Source organism: Cotesia glomerata, linkage group LG1 (assembly GCF_020080835.1).
Source record: "Cotesia glomerata isolate CgM1 linkage group LG1, MPM_Cglom_v2.3, whole genome shotgun sequence".
Classification (NCBI taxonomy): Eukaryota; Metazoa; Arthropoda; class Insecta; order Hymenoptera; family Braconidae; genus Cotesia; species Cotesia glomerata.
Window position 1 is genome coordinate 30,490,164 of NC_058158.1, and position 19,753 is coordinate 30,509,916.

Genomic DNA, 19,753 nt, shown 5'->3' on the forward strand with positions numbered 1-19,753 from the left:
TAGTTAATGAGAAAAAATATTTATTACAGTGAAAATGGAAAATGAGACGCTAATGTAAAGAAGGAGAAAAAAATCTTATTTGAGATTTTTAAAATATTAACGGCGAAGAAAAATGCTTGACTGGTAAAAAAAAATATTGAATTAAATTTATTTTATTTTTTATTATGAAATTTTAAGCGAAGGAGTCCTATCCCGCTGCGTTGACAAAGGATAAATGTCTGAGTATTTCAAGTCTGAGAACTTTTGGAATAATCTCATCAGAATGATTGTCCAATAAAATACCGCTTCATGTCAAAAAAAAAAAACTGTTTGGAATCCAAAATAAAACTAGATTTCTTGATGATAAACTCTTTAAGTTTTTTATCATAGAAGCCGTAGAAAATTCTGTAACAGAAATCTAGTGTATTTATAATGTAGCCCAATTAAATCGATATCAAATGACTGATCAAACAATGACCTGAGTCGGTTGTACATATACGGTATAACCTCTTAGAGTACTAAACGAACCAGTGTAGTATATTTAAACGAGAAGCGTGAATAGATCTGCATCGTAGCAGTGAATAGGGTGTATCATCTCCTCTGTAAAATAGGCTGGCAATGAAGGTCGATGCGGAAGATAGAGAAATAATGTGAGGAAGTATAGGTGGAGAGAGAGAAGGACAGAGGATCGGTAATAGCAATCGATCCAATCTAACTCGAGATTACTATTTAATCGAATGAACCCAGATGAGATCTCGTCCATTAGCCATAACTTGTGTCCATCATTGGGACTGCTTGTGACAAACTATTCTATTTCTGTTCTATTCGGTACTCAATTAACAAAAAGCACCGAAACAGTGTGAAATTTGTGATGAAAATAATTATTTTCATAAAAAAAGTAAAGCAGCTCTGGTTTAATAATAATAACAATAATAATTAATAATAAATTAGCGTGTAAATTGGCGAATAAATATTTATAAAGCTAGAGAGATGATATGCATGGAAAATATTTATAATTAAAATTTTCTAAAAATCTATTATCATGTGTATCACAGTAGACTCTGCGGTACGCCGTGTATTTCAGAGTAGAATCCTCGGGACAGGCGCACTTGCGGTGACACCTAAATAGGACACGATGCCCTGAGGGAAATGAAAGCCTGGAATATTTCATCCTCGAGATTTCAAGCAATGTGAGTGCCTGTAAAGCCGAGATATTTCGCTCTACACAGTCCCAGGGTCATGAAAATAACGCAGGAACGCGCAACACAATTACTATCATCATTCTGCGGGTAAAGCTTTCAACGACTTCACGGACTCTGGTTATTTTAAAGAATTTATTAAAATAGTGTCTTTTATTCTTTGCCTAAATTAATTAATTGTCAACTAAAGTTTTAACATTTTACGCCCCTATTAGATTATATAGTTGTACGTTTTATTGTCGTCAACTAATACCACTTTTTGCTCATTTACCCTCACGTTAAATTAAGTTAAATTAATTAAACGTCGCTCAGAGAAATCTGAAAATATAAATAATAATCATAATCATAATAATAGTTAATATTTTCCTTCTTTTTAATTAAAATTAAAATTCAAGATCAAGATTTTATTTTTAATAATGTTCAGAGGCCAGTTGTTGAACTTTATACGTAGTAGTTAGTTGAATTTGGTAAAAGCAGGTCAAGGAGCGGATATCACGTGTCGTGGTCAGGTATACTTATGCAGCTTAAGAACAGACTCAGACACTCGAGATGTATTTACTTTTAAATCTAAGAGCTGAGGGCTGTACTTCACTGCGAACCGTATAGCAATAACAGTGGCTGTAAGTGTACCAGAAGCTGCACCGGTGGAGCAATAGAAGACAATGAGTTGTCCTAGTTGAAAGGGGTTTCATTCTCTCATTATAATGAGACTGAAATATGTGTTGCGCCAAAAGTCATTCTTACCTTCTATTCCCTTTCCCTTTTCTATCCTCGTGTGTTTAGAATGTTTAAATTTCATATGATACCGAATCCTTACCCGAAACTTGAAACAATGTTTATGAACTCCATATCATATGTAATTTGGTTATATTACGGTGAATCTGAGTATAACAGCCAAAAGTACTCGGACTACATAATATACGTTAAATGGCTATTTTTAAAGAAATATTATAAACCGTCAAGTTCTTTTCAACCAATTGTGTTTTTGAACCATTTTTTTCACCTGCTAAAAATTTTCTAAATGTAGGATACGAATTAGAAGTGGGTATCGATGTATATTTACATACGCCAAAATTAACAGTGCTTGATAATTTATAGACAAAAAATCAATACGTATTATTCGACAATCTCGTGCACTTTAAAGCCAAAGAATGCTCTAGATATTTCATTGGCTAAGATGTTGACTAATCTCTTTCTGTGTAGCTGTCCTCCTCAATACGTCTATAAACAAACACATAAAGGGCACCGACAATCGGCTTTACGACTCGAGGTATAAATCAGACGTCCCGTCTGCAGTAACGGTTAACGCCTCTCGTAAAAGCAATGCACAACGTGTATTTAAACTTAAACCCGTACCCGAACTAGAGACCCCTTAAGAACATCATTACATCAGCTAGCATTGTCTGATGGTATTTAAACGATTGCGTGAATTTAATACTAGAGTACGAACTTGACGTGTAGTATACCTTTATCGCTAGTAACTGTTATTGTTATTATTATTATAATTTATAATATATACTGAAATGTTTAGCAAATGTATGTGTATTTTTCACTGCACAGAAAGCTCGTAAATAGTATTTCAAAAGTAACCATTTATTAAATGACGAATTAACCTGGTTCTGGTGTTCTACCATTAATTATCTTTTTACTACACAAGACTACAATTAAACAGCTGAGAATTCAGCAGCTCTTTTTTTTAAATTATATATGTTATTTATTTATAAAAAAGAGAATTGAACATTAGGTGTGTTTCCATGCCATTAGCGAAGATCACAATACTCCACTTGGTGTGTAGTCGGACACAAATAATCCGAGAAAAGGGTTTTGTATGTGAATCTTCTTGATGATTGTTTTTGTCGTGGAAAAAATAAAGTTTAAATTAAAATAAAAAATGCAAACAAATACTTTTTTTTAATATTTTTAAGTTGTTTAAGAAATTTAAGATCTATTATTAATAATATTTACCCGGTGAATGTAAGTAAATTAATGAAAAGGTGTAAACGTAATGCCGACTTTAACCCTTTCAAAGTATTCTCTCATCGCTCTTCATTAATTTACCGTGCCACGGATGCCCAGGTAAATTGCTTCTCATAATGTAAAATGTTAATGAGACCCGAGAGCGACGAGACCGTGTTACTTTAGGAGTCTCTTTTCTCTATCTTTTCTTTTTTTTTTCATCGAGCAAGCTCTATATCTTCGTATTTTATTTTCATCGCTATCTTTTATCTTTTTGCTGTTGCTGTTACTGTTGTTGGTATTGTTGTTGTTGTTGTTGTTTACTTACTTTTTTTTATTCTTATTTTTAATCTTCATTTTTATCCGTTATACTTTCCGAGCGAGTTTTTGTTGCACTTTATTCAACGTCACGATGCTTGGAAATTCATCACCATTTGAAATCTCGTATATTCAATTATAATTGTTATAAAAAATTTAATCTGCCAGACTGTGTATACTTACTATAACACGACAATTAATTATATAACGCCAGCTTTCAGACATTTAGAACTGTTTTGCTATAAAAATATTTAATCCAATATAAACTTCATTCATATAAATAAATGAGTAAAATTTTTTATATAAATCTATCAACTAACTCTGTTGTTATAAAATATCTTCAGTTTGTATTTTATTCATTTTTTTATCTAGGCTGCAATAAATGTCTTAATAATAGTTTCAACTTTAATCAGCTTTTATCATTTTAAACAATGCGGTTTTCAGGGTATAATAAAATTCTCAGCTGTGCTTTGTGCATGACCTAAATATTGCAGTTAACATTCTTATATTGATAAAACCGTAATAGTTTGTGTACCATAAAGATAATAGGGAATTATTTAACGTTCAATTAATGATATAAAATGTTTAAAAATAAAAAAATATACGTTGTAAAATATTGGAAGTGAATTCATAGTGAAGTTTCACTCCTATCTTACGGAGTACTGAATTAAAGAAATAAAACACTTCCCACACAAAGTAAGTCAGAACTTTTTTTTTCAGTGGAGTGATTTTAGAGAAAATATGAATCTTAATCTGAAAAACATCCGAGTACAGAGTTTTTAGACTGAAATAAATTTTAATTACCTAAAACAAGTTTTAGTTTGTTATAAATAACTTTAATAAAAATAAAGATTATTTTGTTTTTAACTCTTGTTGAGGAATCCTAATGTAAAAAGTAAAAACTTATAAATTATTAACATTACTACGTTCAATTGAATAAATTTAATTATTTTAATTAACTGACAAACTGTAATTTTTAGGATTTCTTAACAAATAAATTATTGGAGAGATAATTTTTCAAAAAATGTTGCTTATAAAGATTGAAAATAATATACTGATGCGATTTTTTTTTAATTCAAAAGTTCATTTATTATATCAAACTAAGAAAAAAAAACTGTTTTTTTTTGTTAACATTATAAATAAAATGATTTTTGGAATAAATTTAACTCGGAGGTAGTAAATTAATTAAAAATCAGCTGATACTTTGAAAACATTCTGACCATTTTATCTATTTGAAAATTTCTTTTGAATCCTAAAGAAAATCATATGTTACAATCAATATAAATAAACTTTAAAACAAAATCTATTGATCTTCAAAAGAAAAATAAAATTAACTTCTTTTCCCAAACTTGGCAAAGTAAACTAAAATAACTTTAATAAAACAAATAAATGTTTGGATTTTCTCGATTATGAAATCCAGAATATCTCGTATCGACATCTGAGGCCCTGATCTAGCATCACTACCACAAGCGTACTACCTAGTTTAAAGTAGTAAGACAAGGTTTAAGGTTCCGATATCCGAGCGAACAGCGAGAACCCTAAAGTTTCTCGAGTAGAGTATACAGTAGAGAGTTTGTTCTGTCAGACGCCTGAGGTCTCACCATCCCTTAACTTGTTTCGGCGATACGAAGGAGATTTCACTAGCTGGTCACTAGTAGCCCCTAACGATTATTACTGTCCAACCTTTCGTGTTACTCTACGGTGAACTTGGTTGGCTTCGTACTCACAGCTTTCGGACTCTGATGCTCCCAGTTTCCACTGGTACAGCACTGTATATGCTACTCCTTGTTTCAAACTTCTCGGGTTCCTCGACAATCCTCCTGTCTTGTCCTTTCGGTACTTAGAATCTCAGTTAACCTGTTTTAACACTCAGTCACGTGTAATCTGACATAAGGCTCATTCCAACAAGAATTATAATGCTAATCTTCTTCTTGTTTCATTTCATGAAAAAAATTACATCCGAAATTTAAAAAATCTTTATTTTTAAAAAGAATTATTTTCTTCTCTACGTTGAAAAAATTTTGATAAGCTCAGAATTTTTGTTTCAAGTTTGACTGACAGCACGAAAAAATCCAGAAAAAGTCAAGTCTCATTTTTATCCGATACATGTACAGTCAAGTCAGCAACAAGATAATTAACTGTGATGGAGTAAATAGGGTCTTTTTTTATCAGAAATTTATTTAATAAGCTTAATACATGTTGACACGTGGATGATGAATAGCTACAAATTTTTATTATTAAATTCTCATGATCAATTGTGTCCAATAAAGACAGCAGAGTGTAAATTGATTACTACGGAACGTGGTAAGACAAGTAATAATAGAAAAAACAATAAAGGACATGTGTACTTGATGAGTTGTAACGAACTGACGTCAAAGACATACTGTGGACAATTTTCGTAAGGGTGAACTTCGTTTTGTTTCAGGAACTACTTCGGCTTTGGTCAATAAACGAGGGCGAAAAAAAAGTTTTCCTCGCATTTGAGCGGTCAGATTGTTGAGATAGATGCGGTTAGAAAACTCGAGATAAAATCTGAAGGATACATAAGAATCCAACTCCACTGCAATCGAGAGATTGTGTGCAGAGTTGCAAACTTGGGCAATAACAATCGACAATCTGCGACAATCGTCAAAACCATACACTTTGTTTATTATTTTTTTTTCATAATGAAAAAAATTTTTAATTTGTCGGAAAACGTTTTTTTGGGATAAATATTTTATTTTCAAAGTCATTGATTTATTGATTTATTGATTTAACTTTGAATTATTAACTAAAGCTATTTAATTTATAATTTCTAACCAAACTATATAAACTTAATCTAGAATCAATGACCGATTTCATTTCTTATCAGTAACTTTAAATAATTTAATTATGAATGTTAAACGACTGTTGTAACTTTAATAATTGTTGAATTGAATACGTTATTTGAAATATATTAATTAATCAATTCTAAATAATAAAAAGGAAAATATTTAAATTAATAATTTAATAGGCGGTTCAAAATAATAAAATGTATTGTTTGACTTGAAAACAAGCTGATAGCCAATAATTTAATTTCACTCAAAAAGCTTTATCGTTTTCAATTTTTTCGGGGTCAATAGGTTCAAGAAATAATAATAAGCCGGTTTCATAAACAAAAATTTTAATGAAGCTAATAAACAAATATTTTTACTCAACAAAAATTGTCAAGCGATTACCTGCGGGAGTAGGTTAACTATCAAAATTTGAACAACCGTAAAAAATTTGTTTAATAAACATCAATAACATATTCAATGAGACGCATTTTATTTACAAATTTGTGTCAAGAGAGTTAATATACTATAATATATTAGAGATAATATACTATACGTATGTTTGAAAATATGAAAATCTATAAATCAAAAGAGTAACTCAAAAATGAACTTGATCAGGATGAATAAAAAATCGATGTTCTCTTGTAAAATAATTAAACCATAAATGACACGGTGAATTTTCGAATTGATTTGACGTCATTTCCCTATTGTTTTATACAGTGCGATTAATTTCGCGACTGAGGGTAGCACAATGGCATTGAAAGCCTTTCAACGTTTTCTGTCAATGCTTTGTGTACCGGATAATAATAATGAAAAAAAGTCAATGATATTGAATAATAGGTATTGACGTCGGGAAAAAATATTTTTCAAAAACACACATACAAATAAAAAAAATTATTCATGAAATATTAATAAGTTTTGTGGAATATTATATAAACTGGATATAAAAAATTCTTTTACCTTTTTAAAAACCAATCAATTATTTTAAATACGCGGAAATTGTTATGTAAACCATTATTGTGTTATTTTAACGTGATTGTTTGTTCAGCACCGCAGAATAATGTGAATGTTAAATGAGTTTTAACTAAAAAAAGAATAAAAGAAATCACGTAGCCGTATAATTTGAAATCGCAAATTCATTATCCCTGCGGCTAAAAACTTTTTAACCAGGTTTTTATAATGAAAAATCACCTGGTATAACCGATTTATCGAGATTTTTATCCACATCCTTTCGCGGTCCACCAACGTATTTTTTATTTTTTAAATTTAATATTAATTTTAATTTTCTTCCTCACTTTTTATTTTCATTTCAACTTATTAATTGGTCATCAAATCGATTCATTCTCTTTTGTTCTTTTTCTTCTTTTTCTCAGTACAAAAAATTAATGTTACACTTTAATTTACCGATCCACCGAATTAGTTATGATCAAAAGACCGACGTTATAGTTGATTGTCACTTTATAGGGTAAATTAAATTTATTTCATTAAAAGTACCTCGCAATTATCACTTCTTTGTTATCCTCTAATAGACAATAGAGATTTTTATCTCTGTCTTTTTATATCTTTTTTATCTCCTCTTTGACGTCATTTTCGATCATCTTTAGCACGTTTCTGTGCCTCAATCAAGGTCTGCTGCCAATCAAAAGAATCAACAGACATCCTTGCATGATTTCGCCGCATAATTTCCAAATCCACAGAAACTTGTTGGAAGTTATGTATAATCTGTTGAAGATTGTCTGGCGTTACCTAAAATAGCAATGTGAACAATGTAAAGTTCTGCACACACATATATATCTGGTTGAGAGAACCGAAAGTGCTTTACCATCATCATCACAAACTTACCAAAGTCGAATTGGTCTTTGAGGAATGAATAAAGGAGGTTTTCGTACAAGACGTTATTGTAGTTGTAGTTCCAGCAGTAATATCACCAGTAGTGGTAGTGTTAGTGGTAGCAGCAGCAGTAGTAGTAGTAGTTTTCCTGACACCCTTACTATCCTTGTTATCAAGTTTCTCCGTCTTTATAGTGGTCACGTTGGCGTAGCCATAGCCATAGCCGTAGTCGTAGTTCCGTTCCGGAAAAAGGAAGGCCACTGTGTCCTCGAATATCCGGTCTCTCTGCTGCATCATATCACGAATTTTTTCTTCTTTTTTCAATCCTTCCTGCCGTAGCTTTAATACTGGTTCCCGACGTCTCTCGAGTTCCTCGGCACGGAGCCCCTTCTTTGCCAAAATTACTCGTTGCATACGTTTCAATTCCATTGTCTTCCAATTGTTTTGTGCTTCCTTAATAAATTGTCTTGTACGTTCCTGTTGGATAATTAAAACAGTTTACAATACAGAAGCTAGAGCCTGAAAATAAAGCTAAAAGTTTCAAAAAAAAAAAAAAAAAAAAAATAGAATGAATTCAAATAGATAACTTTGTTCCGAGAGCATACCGGTTTAGATTTTATTGTCTTATCGATTTTAGTCACTCGACCGGGTTCGGTTTTGTCCACAGTTTTAATAACTTTTTTTCGAACTTCTTGAGAATGGCTAGTAGTTTTTTCGATACTCTTGTTGTTGTCAGTATTGTCCATCCAAGACTTTGTCCATTGTCTTGTTAATTCTATCTGCAATATTCAAGAGTGTATAAACAAGAGGAATTTAACTTGAGAATTCGTAGTATACTGTTGAAAGAGGAGTACTGCGGTAGCAGAGAGTACACACAAGTCTACCGTCTACCATTTGAGTAAAGGTATGTGTTTTCTTGTAAAGGAAAAATACTCAATGTGTAGTCTCCGGCATTCTCTGTGAATACTGAATGTAACTTACTCTGTTGACCTCACAGTCCACAAATGCCCTCATCCAGTGGACGTTACCCTCCTCGAAGACTGAAAACTCTGGTGGCACTGTGAAGACCCGCATCATGCCATTAACATCACAAAAAGCAACACACTGCCCAGTAGCAACAGTACCGTCAGCTTTAAGCGTTGTAGCAAACTCGTGTGGGTAAATTCCCGTTATGATCTGACCCGAGAGACTTTGTGTGAAGCAAGCTTCGTTGCTTTTGACCATTAAGTCCCAGAATTCAATGGTGCCGTCAGCACGTGCCAGCATAAAGACTGTCGGACGGCAAGTATACCATGAACACGCGGTGTATCTATATTTCAAATCCAAACTATTTTATCTAATCAGTTATATCTGCACGAGTACACTTATAAAATACTTTAGAGAAGACACTTGAACGAGAAAAAAAAAATAAATGGAAGGAAAGAATTAAATATAAGAAAAAGTGGATAAGGAGTAAGTGATTTTATTTGTGTACCTTATCGAGGATCTTCTGAAGAAAATGGGTTCATCAAAATCCTCACGCCAAATGGCGAAGCTTTTTCCACCTACAGTTAATATGACATTATCAAGATAGCAAGATCTTATCGAATGGGTGACAGGTCCATCGTGAATGCCTTCGTTTCGCCAGATCCACCGGGCCGATTCGCGATTCACTGTTAGTCCAGTTTCAAAATCAAAACCATCCCACGTGATTCGGCCTACATCGCCATCGAGAGTACCCACGAGAATTATTCGAAGCATTTGTGATATTCCTGTCGGTTTTTCTATTACAGATTTGTAATATCTTGGAGTTCCAACAGGATCGGTAGTGTCGTGATGATGCAAGTCGACCGGAAATGGCTCAACTTCAACTCGTTGGATTTGAGGACTGTAGAAGGTCATTGTGGTGATGACAACGGTATTGCAGGACTCTGAGTTTGATATACTTTTTTCAACAGATAGTATGTATGTAGGACTCAATAGACCGTCGTGTACTTTCAGAGATGATATCGATCGTCCAAGTACTTGCTGATGTTTTTTTATTTTTATTTCTGTACTTTTTGGCTTGGGCACAATGCCTAGGTGGGACTCAATATCTTCGCGCACTCTACAATGACGGAAATAGAAATATATATATATATATAATATATGAGGTGGCTTCCTTTTTAAAATCACACCTCAATTATACTTGAGAATTGCACTTCAAAGATGAATAGAAAGGTAATACGAGCGACCCACTGACTACAGTTTGAGATAAAATTTTATGGGGGCAAGTTGAAAAAAATGAATAAAAAAAGAATAATATAACGAGAAAAAAAATAATAAAAAAAAAATAAGAGAGAAACTAGAAGTTGTAAGGCAAAAAAGAAGAAATCAATGTGAGATAAGAAACAAAAAAAGCGATTGCGGGATTTAGAGGGAAGAATCAATTGGGGGATATGAGGAAATGGAATTGCCGACCTCAGATCCCAGAAGGCGACTGTGCCGTCTTCACTGGATGTCACAAACTGCCAACCGAGTTCCTCAACGTCCGAGTTTTCCTCCAACTCGAGTAACTTTCCATTCTCGTTGAGCTTACTGTAACTCGCCAGCCAGATTATCTGAGTTATAGCTCCGTTCTGCCCGTTTCTAATCGAGGACATTGCCGTAGGATAAATCATCCTCGAACTTGTGGTCTCTTTCATCCAGTTCATCAGATTCTTCATCGATGTACTGCACTTAGTTTGTGCATCGTCATCACTTAATTTCTTTAGTTTTATGCATTCAATTTGCTCCGAAATTGACCAAACTGCTACCTAAGATAAAACAAATGTAAACAACTTGGTAACTTTCATCTATACTATTTAAAGCGTCAATTCAACTTAGGTAAATAAACCTGGCCATTGGAGCATCCTCCAATGATGACATTTCCATCAAGTGGTCTAATGCTAACAGCGGTCACTTCACGAGGACACTTGAGGATAAACTTTGGCACAAGACAGTCATCCAAAGACCACAAGAGAATTTCGTTATTCTCGTGACAAGCTCGTAAGATCTTAAAGAGAAAAATTAACAAAGTTAGATAATTTTTTAATAGATTCTAGTAGTTTGACCTGTGAGTATTTATTTATGTAACGGAATTTTTCAATGTCTAATAATCTGATCAGGATTATCCACATATAAAATTCAAATAAATTATAATTTAAAAAACTAAAATACATTTCAACAGTAAATTAAAATAAAAAAATTTTTAAATAAAAATAGAGTGATTAACAAAAAAGTTGTTTTTATTGTAAAAAAAAGGGTGGGATGCTTTTTCATATATATTAAAAATTATTTTTTTCTTTTAATTCAGTTTTCTACTAAGCCTTTTTTTTAGTTTTTTAAACTACTAATTTTTTAATTATTCAAAACATTTTAACTTAAAATTTATACGCTACAAGCCGATCAATTTGAAATTTAAATTAGAGTTAAAGTTATAATTAAAAATACATTATCCTGGTAATATTTTGGTCCCACAGTGCTTTGACTCTTAGAATAAGTCGCATAAGCTGCTACTGCGATGTTACTTATCAATGGATGCCAACAAAGTTCACTGATAACTTTGTTTCCGGTCAGTTTAACATCACAGTAACTTTGATACTCGGTAAAAGCCAGCGGTACTGGAACTCGGGTATCTCTTTCATCCTCCACTAAATTCTTGCAATCGTCTGCGTGCAGATCCCAAGAGGCATTCCAAAATACCTGTAGAGATTAATAATGTCAATGGGGAGGGCTTGAAGATAAAAGGGTTTACTTGCTCGCAGGTAAATTCTCTGTAACGGTCAAGAAATTTCCGAGCAGCTTGTTCCAGATCTTTATTAAAATCTGTGGTATTGATCGGCGTGTAGTCATAGGAGTACTGAAACCACGAGTCTACAGGAGTCTTGGTTGTCGTCTGTACCTCGTTGTCACTAGTCGGTGGATTAGCTTGGTTACCTCGTGAAACAAGTCTTCGAGAGACGTTGTTGAAGCTTTGCCTGGTACTCACTAGCTCAACGTAACCGTCTCTCTGGTCTTCAGCGTTGCGGCTTACCAATTTAATCAAAGTGTCCGCACGTTTTCGCTTTTTTATCTTTAATATTAAATAAATTTTCGTCACGTTCATTAATTATTTTTTTTAAAGAATAAAGAATAGAAAAATATTATTTTTATATTCACTTCTATTTCATAAAGAGGTCGAGAGTTTTTGACTACTGATTCATCAATTTCCGCGTCACTACCTAAAGTTTTCCAACGACCAGCTGCTTTGTAGAAAGATTTTTTCATGAGATTATAAATTCTCATTCTTCTGGCTTTGATTTTACGTGTGACTAGATCTCGACTTGACTCCGAGAGACACATAAAAAATATTCCACTGTCACTATCATTATCATCATTAGTTCCAAGATTATCGCTATCGTCAGCGGTTTTATTACTCGATGCATAACCAATGAAAATATTATCATCCGGATACTCGAATATTTTATGACGTATTGGAAAAAACTCACTGTTCTCATGATGTAGATCAAGATTGTCTTCAATAATTTCTTTTTTAACAAACTTCCATGGATATTCAGCTGACACATTTACCCCAATTTCACAACCGATTATTTTCTGGGTTAACCGCGACAATTTTATTTCCACCATTCCTGCTTTATCACCCTTAATTTAAATGCAAAAACAAGTTTAATAAATTTAAATGAATTTATCATTATTTAAATTCTTACTTCTCTTCTGTTTGAATCATCTTCAAAGTCCTCGAAATGTTCTTCAACGGAATTAAATTTTACATCAATATCTGCCGTAAAAAAAAAAAATTATTAATATCTTGAAAAAATTATTTAATAAATTAATGAAATAGTTAAACACAGTTTTCAGACATTTTATATCTCATACATGAACATTAAATTGTCTGTTTACGTGCAAAAGTGAATAAAATGTTGATGAAAGAGTCATCAAACGTAGTGAGTAAAAACGTTATTACTCACTTGAAATTTTTGTCGACCTTTTCATAGCTGCACACTCGATTCAATGCGATGTGAGCGAATTTGTATGATACTTGGTTATTTCAAGCTCTTTATAGCAGTAGATTTATTTTCATACATGTAAATGTGTATTAATGTATATGAAGTATGTTGGAAAATAAAATTTAAATAAAAACAACAACAATTGAAAATAAAAAGTGTTAATAGAAAAATTAAAGATTATCGGTAACGAACGACGCAATAAATTTCTCGTACGAATAGCGTGTCAATATTATTGGAAAATTGATAAATGCGTTGAGTTTAAATGAAAAAATAATAATAACGATATTTGATTGAAAACTAAAGTGACACTTGTTTCATTTGTTTTATGTTTATGCAGTAAATTATTTACACCTATATTCATTTTGCTTCAAAAAATTTATTGAGTCGTTTAAATGAATCAATGAAACAAATAAAAATGAAAATAAATTAATGAAAGTTTATATTGAATTTATGAGCGAAATCCATTATTTTTTACTTGATACTTTTTCAATTTAACCACTCAATCGTCGTTACAGTTTACAAACAATCACCTCGTTTGTTTTGTATAAATATGATAAATATGACGGCATTAAGGTGATTAATGAAATTTTAATTTACCTTTGTTTTCATTCGTTATTAAAGTACATAAATTAAATTTGTTTCAAGTAAATTTATTTAAATTAAATTTAATAGATACAGCAGAGAATTAAATATGATAGATAAAATGAAAATATAACAAAAGATGTATTAATTCGAGGCGAAATTGACAATTTTGTGAGAACAAAGCTTCTGTCTATTCACTTACCATTGAAATAAAGTTTAAATAGAATAACCACTGTGAAATAAAAATAATTTTACAATATGTAATTTATTTTTTTTTCTTATTCTACTTCTAAAGAAATTGATGCTTATTTTAAAATATAATTTAATTTTAAAATTTCGAAACAACTGGGGTGCAACACTTCCTTTCACTAAAATTATTTTTATTTGTATTATTTTATTCAACCGTCGGGTAGAAATGGTTTTACTTTATTCTTATCACGACTTAATAAACTTTTAACCTTTTAATATTTTTTTCAAATAAAATTTTCATTAAAAAACTAATTTTTTTTTTATGGCTATGAAAATTTAATTCTTTTTCAAACTGAAAATAAGAATCATGTTGAAGAAATTCTAGATCACTATGATAAAAAAAATCTTTTATAAAAAAAATCATAAAAGAAGTATAACAATGAAAAACAATGCTTGTAAAGAATATGATTCATAATTTGAAAGATGCAGATGACTTTCTTCAACCAAAGGTGTCTCGTAGATAGTATAATAACGTTTCATTATATTACAATGTTATTTTTCATCTGTGAACCATGAAAGTATTATTTTTACTTTTTTAAAGTTTAAATAAATAAAAGATGTAGTCAAAGGAATACGGACGCAAATAAGAAAACAAGTGGAAACGGTAAAGTAAGTTTTTGTATGTATACCTCAGAGCTTCTAAAGGAACACAACGGATTAAGATGCTGTGGTCTAGATCTACAAAGTAAGAATAAAATTTCCAAGAAAGCTGCTCTAGTAACAGTCCCGGTACCAGCACAGAGGCTTGTTGCACATTGTATGATATATGGTATACAGCAACTATTGTATGCTCATGCAGATTTTTATTTTTCGCGGGTATATATTCCAGAAATGGCTGTCATAATAATAAAAGCGATGTATACCTGTTGATGCATTTAAGATAATTTATTTTTTATATATTTCTGATGGTATTCCACATTTACACCGTATATAAAGTTGTATAGTGATAGATGGGTTAAGAGATAGAAAAAAAGCACTTTTGGTTATCGTAATCCAAACAGGAAAGTACTCTAGAGAACGATATACTGGAGGGAGGTATAAAACCTCCGGAGACATGAGTGGGATTGGCATTCGACCTCTGAGGGACACATCTACGTTGACGATGCGCTCGGGCATCATACTGTATCCCGTATAGTAACTAATTCTGGTACTACGCGGCAACTGCTGCTGTTGCTGTTGCTATTGCATGTGTTGTACTCGGTCCTGCAAGAACTTTAACTCCTCGGAGATAGCAACTTTGTTACGTTACTATTGTACAAAAATATCTCCAGGGATTTGTTTTTTTTACTGGTAGATTAACGTGCTCGAGAAAATGATTCTTTGCGTTATGAAGACTTGTTATAATTTATTTTATAGTCTTTGATTTATTACATTGATGGCATTAGGATTTCGTTGGATGATTTTCCGTGAAAAAATTGACTGCTATGGTCTTAAATGTTCATAGGTAATTTTTTGATCAAAATTAGTGTTGCATGATCATTGAATCGTCTCCTTACAAAAGAGTTAAGTTCTGAGGTGAATCATGTCTTCCATACTTGATTCTAATAAGTTTACTCATTAAGATTTTTCTTCTTAATCAATAAAAATCGTATGTATTATTTTTTTTTTAAGAACAATTAATCAAATAAAATAAATATTTAATCAAATACTCTACTCTTGTCTAAGAGAAATTGTGTATTTAAATACAAATTTTACACTAATGTTTTTATTTATGATTATTTCATTAATTTTTTTTTCTCGCACATACACATAATAAATGTATAAATTTATTTAGCGTGAAAATTCAAACAACCAATAGATTGAGTGTGTTCTTGAACCAAGAATTTGTTTTTTTTTTTTCACAAAAAATTAAATTAGCATTATGACTTGTCTTCTTTTGGGTTTCCCAAATTTTTGCCTAAAATGAAATGTTAATCGACGCATTATTTTCTCTAAATTACGTAAAAAATTACAATGAAAGTTTATTTTTTATTCTTTTATGGCCTAATTTGAAAAGTGAGCCCATCAAAAATTTTTTTAACGGGTTGACATATTACAGCTATTTTTCCATTTTAAGATGAAAAACAAATTTCTTTATTAGTTTTTTTCTTCATTGTCGTAACTTGGAGCTTTCAATTTTCCTTCATAACAAAAGGTCGTGTCTACAGTAATAAAGTATCCGTCTATTGAATAATTTCAGTCGAACAACACAAAAAACAATAGAACAGAGAATGTTCTGAAAGGATCAGTGATAACAAAAATAGAGGGAGAATAGGAGTAGCAGAGGATCGCAGCAGGAAAAATATTGGATCAACCGGGATATAGAGGTTGGATGGTTGGAGCACTCTCTGCAGTGGCAGTAGGATAGGGCGGATCGAGTCTGCGAGAACGGGGTGCGGCTGGTGTGACGCCGCCAGAAGCCAGATAAATCTCGCTTCGACGGTAAATAACACGCTAAAACACTGAATGCCGAAGAGAGAGACCGAGATAAAGTAAAAAAAGGGAGCTAAAGAAATGTAGTGGTCCAGGATTTGGAAGCCGGTGCTGCAACCACTCCAAGTAGCTCGTATTCTCTTTTGTACGGCTACTTTTTCACAGCGAATGTGCGGGATATATAACGTTTTTTTCTATCACACAAACTTCCACATCCGCATGTATTTTTTATTCTCAATATACGTCGTTCTCGGTAAACCAGGAATACATATAATAGGCACACTATATTTATATATAATATAGAGAATATAAATTGTTTGGCTTTCTGCGTGAGTGATTTTATAATTTTTGTTTTTATTTTCATTTTCGACAGTAACATTTTTTTTTATTTTTTATTGCACTTTCGGGCCGTCTATCTGATGTCGTTTATCCATGTCAGCGTGTCAATCAATGACGGGGTTTGTCCTATATGATTCGTTTATCCACGAAACGGCTACTGTACACACTACTCTCCGGTCTGGGATAGGGTATGATGGATTCAAGCGAGGAGATGACCAAGAGATGCCGTGTATTTTTATACGGTCATGATCTATTGTTGTCGTTGATTAAAGACGAAAAAAGATGACTGAACTTGATGTCATATTTTTCTGTTCATTTAACTTTTTCATATATTTTTTTTTTTTTTTTTGTGGTAAAGTAGACAAAATATTATGTTAATAATAACTTTTAATGAAATTTCCCTACTGATCCGAACAATGTAATTTTTGTGGTTTCTTGAAAATAATAAGACGTAAAAATAGTAAAAAAAATTAAGGGTAGACATAAACCTTTCTGTACGTAATATTCATTATTATTTTTTTTTTATTGTTAACTAAGCTTACGATAAAAGTGAAAGTATTTAAAATTATCAAGAAAAATATATTGACTAAGAAACTGATTTTAAAAAATTTTTAGTGACTTGACTAATAAATTTTATACAATAAATATTCAATGATTTGTCGCAACCAATATTTAAAAAAACGCAATTAATTTTCTAATGCATAATCTGACCTAAAAACATTCCGTGATGGGGAATTATGATTTTTCACAAAGAGATGAAGTAAGTTTTCAATTAATAGATTAAATATAAATTTAATTTTCTACTGCATTAGTATTTCTATTAATAATATTTTTGACGAAAAAATAATACATTAACTCATCACTCAGTGTATTCAATTGTTAATGGAAAATATTTCCATTAGAAAATTAAATTCACTGAGTTAATGTATTATTTCTTTTATTAAAAATTTCACAACTTTGGTCACAAAAAAACTTCAGTGCTTGGATCTTCAATATTAAACTTCAATAACAAAGATGAAAAAAGTAAAAAATAAAAAAGGGTATTTAATACAATATGAAACATATTTCTCGAGTAACAAAGTTGGCATGAAGCCACGCGGACGTTGACAAATCATAGAGGCCCTATTGCGTTGTGTCGCATAGAGATATAGAAGTGCCTTCGAAAATAGAGACTAGACAACAAGGCACTTGTTTGCACGTGGTTTGTGCTATAGAAGTGAACGCCGCGCCAGGACCGATTACTTATTAGTGTCCGGCTGTGTCGAGGATTGAGTTAACGAGTGTGCCGAGGGCCTACTGGTGAGATAGAAGTAACAAGCGGGAGCAGAGTATCTAGCAGGTTAAAGGGCGCCAGGATATCACTGTATACCATATAGAAACATAGAGAGATGTCACTGTGATTAGAGGGTGGCTAGCAGATGGATAGACGGACGCTTGGTTAATTTTCAATTATCCAAGAGAGGCCGAGGGCTAGCAACAGAAACGCGAGCGGGTTACCGCGATGCTGTGGATCAGCCGCAAACCCTTCTCGGTCGAGCAATTTCCGTCCAGGTCCTACTGCTGCTACCATCACTGTTATGTTGCTGCTGATGCCATTCAATCGCTGCGTATATACTCTTGCTGCTTTAGCTGCTGCTGCTATTAATGAAAGAGAGAGATGATGCGATATGGTGTGTAGGTGTCACGCATGTTCGTGGACACTCAACGCCCTACGCCCTAGCTTCTACTCGACAGCCCCTCTGCGATTTCTGGATCGCCCTCAGCGACTGATCAACGCCGTGTCGATAGTGCACAGTCACGCATATTCTGCCCGATTTAATTATTCGCTCAACCTCCAACGAGTTTTTGTTTTATAAACCGGCCAATAGAAAGTTATCTACTGCTTCTCATTAAACTTTCAAATTATTTAGTGACATATTTTACACCCCAAGTCACCCATTTACTTGATATATTTTATTGTTCTTTGTTGACCTCCTGTTTTTTAAATTTATTTCTTTTATTTTTATGGCCGATGATAAAAAATATTTTATATGGAAATAGCTTTATGGATTTTTAGATTATTTTGGTATTTAATGTCCAATAAAAAGTTTTAATCTTGCAAATTCAGAATTGATATCTGCAGTCCAAGCGGTTTGTTATAAATAGAGTTTGTTTTTTTTTATTTTTATTTTAGCTTTTCATTGTTAAATTTTATTTGACTTTTGGTCTATCTATCTCTATCTGTAAAATTCGTTGACAGTTGAATCTCTGCAACCTTGATTTTGAAGTGTTCCTAATTCAAAAAATTATGGATGAAGAAAACATATATATCGCCTAATATGACCAATTTTTTTATCAGGCCATATATAGACACTTTAAAACATCAAAAACTATTATGTACCCATGTGATGCTACATTGGAAAGTTTTTTCACTGGTTAGGATATAGGACGGAATTTCAATAGTTTCATTCAATCTGGTCTGTGTAACTCAACAATTAAATTTTACAATATGGCCATTGAAAATAGAAAAAAAAAATTAATTTGAATCTTCAAATAAATGCGAACATAAAGTAAATTTATATTTGCGTATCAACTCAACATGAATATAGCTTTATCGAAAATAAAAGAGCGAATTGAGAATGATGGTTGTATTGATATAAGTGGTTTTAGGTTGCGTGTCCGCTCATGGCTATCGTTTGGGCTTGTACATTTCTGTTTTTATAACGTTTCTTCTTGGTAACGTTTTTTATTTTATCATTTGTATCGTTAAATTTTTTATTCGTTCCCAATTTCTTTTGCCTTACTGATGGCTTTATCTGTACATTACTTTTTATTGTAAATTTATTTTTATAATCCTATTATTCATCAATCATTATTAGATAAAGTACGCAAAGCGGAAGCTGTAGAAGAGTCTTTTTATTATACGCCTGTCGTTAATTTATCACATCTTTTGCGAGAAATACGAGACTACTCATCTCGTTAGAAACTTGATGCTACCTTTCTTAAGCTCCGCTTTCATTGTCTTCTCTATTACTCAATTTTTTTTAAACCTTTTTTACTCATTCTCTTTTTTGTGCACTGTCGTTCTTATTCAATGAGTTATTATCTTAAC

General features: G+C 32.1%; 1 protein-coding gene across 1 annotated transcript; it reads right to left on the minus strand.

The window, feature by feature from the left end:
- Positions 1 to 7,787: 7,787 nt before the first annotated feature.
- On the minus strand, positions 7,788 to 18,232 carry LOC123275008 (dynein axonemal intermediate chain 3-like). The gene is made up of 12 exons (XM_044742879.1): positions 18,160 to 18,232; positions 12,781 to 12,851; positions 12,233 to 12,715; positions 11,829 to 12,146; positions 11,525 to 11,776; positions 10,929 to 11,087; positions 10,514 to 10,848; positions 9,549 to 10,160; positions 9,056 to 9,383; positions 8,680 to 8,853; positions 8,087 to 8,551; positions 7,788 to 7,990 (listed from the first exon to the last, which is right to left on the minus strand). The coding sequence occupies exons 1-12, from the start codon at positions 18,230 to 18,232 to the stop codon at positions 7,829 to 7,831; spliced, it is 3,432 nt and encodes a 1,143-aa protein (XP_044598814.1). The 3' UTR covers positions 7,788 to 7,828.
- Between the last annotated feature and the right edge of the window lie 1,521 nt (positions 18,233 to 19,753).

Excerpts from the sequence above, each read along its gene's own strand:
- LOC123275008 (XM_044742879.1), bottom strand. The coding sequence starts at position 18,232 with ATGGTAGCAGCAGTAGGACCTGGACGGAAATTGCTCGACCGAGAAGGG. Across the intron at positions 8,854-9,055 it reads TGGACTGTGAGGTCAACAGA|ATAGAATTAACAAGACAATG; the intron begins GTAAGTTACATT and ends TGAATATTGCAG. Across the intron at positions 7,991-8,086 it reads CAAAGACCAATTCGACTTTG|GTAACGCCAGACAATCTTCA; the intron begins GTAAGTTTGTGA and ends TTGCTATTTTAG.